The 7,394-nt window shown below is 33.7% G+C and overlaps 2 protein-coding genes across 2 annotated transcripts; both read left to right on the top strand.

The window, feature by feature from the left end:
- Nucleotides 1–577: 577 nt before the first annotated feature.
- On the top strand, nucleotides 578–2,290 carry LOC139497705 (uncharacterized). Its single transcript, XM_071285941.1, has one exon. It carries the CDS (start codon nucleotides 578–580, stop codon nucleotides 2,288–2,290), a length of 1,713 nt encoding a protein of 570 aa, XP_071142042.1.
- A 2,653-nt stretch (nucleotides 2,291–4,943) lies between these two features.
- On the top strand, nucleotides 4,944–6,398 carry LOC139497704 (uncharacterized). The gene has a single exon (XM_071285940.1). The coding sequence runs from the start codon at nucleotides 4,944–4,946 to the stop codon at nucleotides 6,396–6,398; it is 1,455 nt and encodes a 484-aa protein (XP_071142041.1).
- Nucleotides 6,399–7,394: the final 996 nt, after the last annotated feature.

Genomic DNA, 7,394 nt, shown 5'->3' with positions numbered 1-7,394 from the left:
AACGCGCGTCTGGCGTATATTCTAAATTTAGTCCTGGTATCTATGATGAGTTTTATTTATATACGTACAATAAATGTGGTCTGTTAATATTAGATTACTTGATTTATAATGATTTAAAAATACGAAAACGTCAGTAAAAACACATTGTGATTGTTTGCATTTTATTTAAATGGATATTATGAGAACACCGAACAATTATATGTTTTTGTCAGGATTGATTTATCAAATTTAAAGTTCACAGGTGAAATACTATAAATATCCATATCAGTAGTGACATAATCAGGAAGTTTAAGGTACAGGAGTATAATATATATAGCCGTATCAAAACGTTTTGGTTTATTTTTGTTATCCAGTGTGTTCTAAACCGCTAACATCGTCCAATGAACTGCCATCATTACATAAATTGTGTGAGCAATGTTTTAACGAATTTTGTCTACAGTTCGGAACAAGGACATTTTACAAAAGGATTTCGATTGTCTCGTGCGTAAAATAGTGTTCAAACCAAAGATGTTGAAGCTAAACTAGTACAAGGGTTCCATCGCTATTTGATAACTATATCATGGACACCGCGTTAACCATGGATAATGGCAATGATAAATCATTTCAATGCAATCCTTGCAAGAGACATGAACAAAAATCCGAGGCGAAATTCTGGTGTGAACAGTGTTCTGAGGCTTTTTGTGAGAAATGCAATTCAATGCATAGTTGGATGAAACTTCTAATGACTCATGATGTTGTTTCTTTTGAGGACGTTGGGTGTAAAACAGATGGGTTAGATCTAAGGGAAGTTTCAGAATACTGCCGTATGCATCCATTGAAAATGGTCGAAGTTTTTTGTTTTCAACATAAAACTCCATGTTGCGGGTTATGTGCAGGCATTGATCATAGAAAATGCGATAATGTGAAGCAAATCGAAGAAATTGTTCACAGTAGCGAAATGTATACCGGTAACTCATTGCTTGGATCACTAAATGATATTAAAGAGTCAACGAAAACTGTTTTGCAGGCAAAAGAACAGGAAATGGCCAATATCAATGTAATAGCAGAAAACACAGAAGAGGATGCAACAAATTTTATCCATGGGATAAGATCTAAGTTGGATATTTGCTTTGAAGTATTTAAGAAACAATTAACAGTGTTTCGTGATGAACAAAATACTAGACTAAACAAGCGTATACGGTTACTAGAACAACTTATTCAAAGCATCGAACAATGGATTAAAGTTATCGAAGTTGTCCAAACATCGGGTAGCATAATACAACTTTTCGTACATGTGGAAACAGTTAAACAACAAATCGAGGCAAGCGTCAAAGAGATGGAACATCTATGCAGCAGTGACACCGACATTCTTGTTCATTTCAAGAAAAACGAGACACTTCAGAAGTTGGAGAGTGTTGATCAAATTGGTTCTTTCAGTATGGAAGAAAAGGAAATAGAGATTAATCAGCTTGGTGACGTTTTTAAAATGTGCTCAAAAATAGGGATATGCGTCCCCAAATTTGAAGACATACGCATTCAGCATAGCAGAACAATGCACTTCCCTCGGTCAAAATTAACGTGTGGCGTATGTATCGCTGATAAATTCATTTTGTTGGGTGACGCTACTACCAATCAAAAAATGCTTCATTTGGTTGACAGAACAACAGGTTTGACCATAAGTAAAACAGGGATAACTGGAGATGTTAAACGACTATATTTCGATAAAGACCTCAATCGAATTTTTACATCATGCTATAGTAAGGGACTATTTTATGCTGATTTGAAAGGCGAAACCATTGCTAAGATAATTAAAATGTCGTTCAACACGGATTTTGTCGGAGCTTTATGTAGATTCGACAAGCATATCTATATAACGGTAAATAATGCAATAAAGAAATTCATTCCATCAGATTCACCCAAGGAAATGACGAAATGTTTTCTGACCAACACCAATTCAACAGAACTGAATGGTGTGACCATTTGGAAGGAGAAAGTATTTTACACTACAGTTGATAAAGAAATAAAATGTGCTTCCTTGGATGGCCGTGAAATATTCACATATAAGAGTGACAAGATGAGACAACCAGTTAGTATTGCTATGTTGTCTGCCGACGTGCTCTTAATTCTTGACAGAAATTGTACTTTACATGCTTTATCTAGCGATGGAAAGAAACATTCTATTCTATTGCAAAAATTCCAAAAGGTGGCTGATCCTTGTGATATGTGGATTAATATTGACGATAACACAGTGTATATAGCTGGGGGAGAGCATATAGATGTATATAAGATAGAACTAAATGTGAAATTCTAAAACAATAATTCGAACTTTTAAAAGAGTTTGTCCATTCTTTTGTCAAAGTTATCTGATTATAAGATGAGTTATCTGATTATAAGATGAGTTATCTGACTATAAGATGAGTTATCTGATTATAAGATGAGTTATCTGTTATTATAACCATTTGAGTCAAGTCTTTGAGATAGGATCTCTTGCTCTATAACTGTACAATATATATGTTACAGGTCTTTTCGTAATTTATGCACTTTGAAAACTGACTAAATTTTCGTCCAAAATTATAAAAATGCTGAACCTTTACAATCATTAATAAAATGTGTAAAATACCTTGTCATTACTTTCGTTTTAATGAAACTATATTACGAATTTCCCCATTGTATTACAGATAGTAATTGTATAATGATATAAATGACAGAAAGAATTGAAACAATATTCTTGAAAAGAACAAAATTGACAAACCAATTTTTCAAATATCAGATTAAAAATATAAGTGTGTAATATGAAGCAGAGATAGAAGACTTTCTTTTTTGTTTGACTTATTATTGATTGTTTACGTTTAGTATCGCAACATCATGCATAACTAGGACAGGAAAAAAATGATAACAAATCAAAAAGGAATATTCTGCAGTTGATCGACCCGGCTAAAGGACAGTAGTTTCAACCGTCGTTTGAATGAAGGTATGTAGGGTATGGATAGAAAGGTTACCTAGCGGCGGAGTTTTAGAAGCACACAACAATACGTACAGTAAAACTAAGTTTAAAAGACGTATTGTCTTAATTATATTGTAAAAGTAAATTTACAAAACAATTCCCAGTTTAAGTTTTAAAAAGGCAGTAAACATTGCACCAAGGTCATGACAATATCCAATAGATGCATACATTTGTGTGTAAAAGTACTTAAAACTAATGAACATTATGAACCTGATGTTCATTAGTTGTCGTTTGTGGATGTGGTTCATAAGCATTTCTCGTTGATATATATATATATATAATAGATCGTTGGTTTTCCCGTTGTAATGGATTTACACTAGTCATTTTGTGGACCTTTATTATAGCTTGCTGTTCGATGTGCGCCAAGGCTCCTTGCTGAAGACCGAAATTTGATCTATAATGGCTTTCTTTTACAAATTGTGACTTGGATTGAGAGTTGTCTAATTGGCATTCATGCGGTAGTCATACCACATCTTCTTATATATACTAAATATACAGCAAGAATATCTCTCATGAATTTAAAGTCAAATGGTACTTCAAATTTAAAAAAAAAAAGGAAGATGTTGTACATACTTGAAAGTCATTAGATACATTGGACAATTTTATTAAAAAGTAGATGTTTTTGTACGCTTAATAGTTATATGATACTTTACATTTAAGGAGGATGACTATGTTTTAGATACTTGAATGGCTAAGTGTAACCATAAAACACGTGTACAACGACTTTCTTTTTAAAGAAACTTATTTTTCATCACAATCTTCAGAAATATACTGCTTTTGAATTGTTGTCTTCCGTACTCAAATTTACCAACAGATTCTTCGTATGCAGTGACCTTAACCATGATACCTTAGAAATTCGACCATCTCAGCGCAAGTGCGAAGGGGAAATGCAAAGGAAGAAAGAGTTAGTAATCGTAGAAGAAATTTAGTACTATCCGATAAGACAGAATTTAGAACAAGGACTTAACATTTGACCTTTACCTCATTTTCAAAGTAAGGACCCATGGACCTCTATTATAAATCCCCATGTCTATACGGCTTAACATACCGACAATTAAAGTAGTTAATTTAATTAATAAATTTTATTAAATATATCAAATATAGGATTAAGACTGGTATTATCCTTAAACTTTTAAAGGGGTTGGTAAAGGGTATACAAATATTGTTCTCACTGGTTTTTGTCTGCCGGTAGTATTGTATTCTAGAATGACAGCTTATGGTCAAACTAAATAAAAAAAAATCCATAGTTAGGTCTGTAATGAATTCTAATAAATAGAAAACACTAATAACACTATGAATTTAATTCGTTGATTATCTCGCTTTAAATAATATATGATTTTCTCTCAGTGGTTAATTGTATTGGTTCATAAAATTACATGCATAAGATTTAACGTCCCCATCAAAACTGATCATGATTATGTAGTTATACACCTGGAACAAACAAGTTGACGGTCTTCTTTCCCTTGGGGTTTACAATACAGAATACGAAGTATCATGAGAACCTGCAAGTTCATGATTCGGCTCTGAGTGTCCGTATTGTACAAAGAAGAGTTTGTAATCAGAGGTAAATAGACGCACCTTGTGAATCAATATTATGCAGATATCCAAACGGTTATTTAATTTATAATACGAATTTTTAATCAAAAGTGCTCTGGTGAATTTCTATAAATATCCATATATTAATAGTGGATGACACAAACAGGAAGTGATATGAACAAGCGTACAATGGCTTTATCAAAAAGTTCTGATTCATTTTCTTGTCCAGTCTGTTCAGAAACGTTAAAATCGCCAAAAATATTGCCATGCTTACATGTAAACAGTGCTATGAAGCTTTTTGTGAGAAATGCATTTCAATGCATAATAGGATGACACTTCTCATGACACACGATGTTGTTCCCATTGAAGACGTTGGGTGTAAAACAGGTTGGTTAGACCTTAGGGCAGTTTCAGAATACTGAAAATGGTCGAAGTGTTTTGTTTTCATCATAAAACTCCATGTTGCGGGTTATGTGCAGGCATCAATCATAGAAAATGCGATAATGTGAATTCAATCGAAAAAATTGTTCACAGCAGTGGAATTTATAAGACACTACTTGAAAAACTTAATGATATAAGGGAATCAACAACAACGCTTTTGCAGGCAAAACAACAGGAAAAGGCCAATATCAAAGTGATAGCAGAAAACACAGAAGAGAATGCTACAAATTTCATCCAAGGGATTAGATCTAAGTTAGATATTTGCTTCGAACCATTCAAGAAACAATTGACAGTGTTTCATGATGAACAAAATACCAGACTCAACATACGAATACGGTTATTAGAACAACTGATTCAAAGCATCGAACACTGGGCAAGAGTAACCGAAGTTGTTCAAACATCAGGAAGCATAACACAGCTTTTCTTACACGTGGAAACAGTTAAAAAACAAATCGAGAACAGCACCACAGAGCTAGAACAAATTTGCGGTAGTGATATCGACATTTACCTAAGTTTCAAGAAAAATGAGACACTTCAGAAGGTTGAGAGTGTTGATCAAATTGGATCTTTAAGTATTGAAGAAAGAGAGAAAGATACTAATCAGATGGGTGATCTATTCAAAATGTGTTCGAACTTTGAGATATGTATCCCGAGAATTGAAGGCATAAGAATTGAGTATATAAGAACAATGCACATGCCTGGGACAAATTTAATATGTGGCGTATGCATTGCTGATAAATACATTTTGCTGGGTGACACTTCTACTAACCCAAAAATACTTCATTTTGTTGACAAAACAACAGGGTTGACGATAAATAAAACAGTGATAACAGGAAATGAAAAACGGCTATATTTCGATAAAGACCTCAGTCGAATTTTTATATCCTGCTTTACTAAAGAACTATTTTCTGCTGATTTCAAAGACCCAATCCTTGCTCAGATAAATAGATTATCATTCAATACGGACTATGTCGGAGCTTTATGTAGATTCGATAAATATATCTATATAATAGTCGATGATTCAGTAAATAAATTCATTCCATCTGATCCGCCAATGGAAATGGCAAGAAGTTTTCCGACCAACACCAATTCCAGAGGACTGAATGGTATGACCATTTCCAAGGAGAAAATATTTTACACTACAGTTGATCAAGAAATAAAATGTTCCTCCCTTGATGGTCAACATATATTCACACACAAGAATGACAAGATAAGAGATCCAGTTAGTATTGCTATGTTGTCCGTCAATGTCCTCATAATTCTTGACAGGAACGGCGCTTTACATGCTTTATCTAACGATGGCAAAAAGCAAGCTACTCTGTTGAAAAAGTTCGAAAAAGTCGTTGATCCTTGGGACATGTGGGTTAGCACTGACGACAACACAGTGTATATAGCTGGAGGAGAGTATATTGATGTTTTTAAAATAAAATTTGACTAAAAGTGAATCTTTAAAACAATAATTCGAACTATTGTCAGAAAGTATCCAGTTTTCTGTCAAAGTGATCTGATAACAATATGAGTAATTATACGAGTCAAGTCTTTGAGATAAGATTTTCTACTCTAAAACTGTACAGTCTATGTGTACCTTTTGCAGGGGCGGTCCAGGTAAGGGCGTAATAGGCGTACGCCCCCCCCCCCCTTTTAAAAAAAAAAAAAAAAAAAAAAAAAAAATATCGTTATAATCTGCTAGTATTGTATTGAATGATGGCAATTTATAATATTCATTAATTAAACACATACTCTGATTTCTTCTTATATTTACCCAATTTGATGGGTCATCATCAACCGTAAAATTTCGTTTCTCGGAGTCCGGCGTGTTCGACTCTGCGATTAGTATCCATTGTTGTTGATGTGATAAAGAATTCGCAAAGATGTCGATGTCAAAAACAAAACGTCAAAAGACCTTAAAATCGTATCAAGGTGTCTGGGACACCTTTTTTAAACAACCAAAACGGTAAGTAAATCAGTATAATACATGAATTTAAAACCCGAACTTAATCAAAAATAGAGGGATTACTTCATAATTTGATGCTAAATTGTTGAAATTCAGGAGCTTCTGAGCTTCCCCATGGACCCTCAACCGTAATCACGCCTCTCGTTCATAAAATTCTGGCCTAGGTATTGAAATGTTAAGTTACTCCTTATACCCTTGAGTTTTGAATTTCTCGTTATTTGTCTACTGCTGTTAAGATCCATCCAATCATTTTAATATACCATAGACAATTAATGAAGAAAACTCGGCATAAAAAATGTCACACCCTGACTCTTTAACTATAAAATATACATGCTCCAAGTCAGGAACCGTTACATTAGTGCAATTCTCTATTATTTTATTTTTTTGAGCCAAAAAAGGTCCAAAAAAATTTTCGCATCGCTTCGCTCGGCGAATTATTTTATTCTACGCCCCCCCCCCCTTTTCAAATATCCTGGACAC

Source organism: Mytilus edulis, chromosome 12, assembly GCF_963676685.1.
Source record: "Mytilus edulis chromosome 12, xbMytEdul2.2, whole genome shotgun sequence".
Classification (NCBI taxonomy): Eukaryota; Metazoa; Mollusca; class Bivalvia; order Mytilida; family Mytilidae; genus Mytilus; species Mytilus edulis.
The sequence above is the reverse complement of the archived record's forward strand: the minus strand, read 5'-3'. Positions and strand labels throughout refer to the sequence as shown.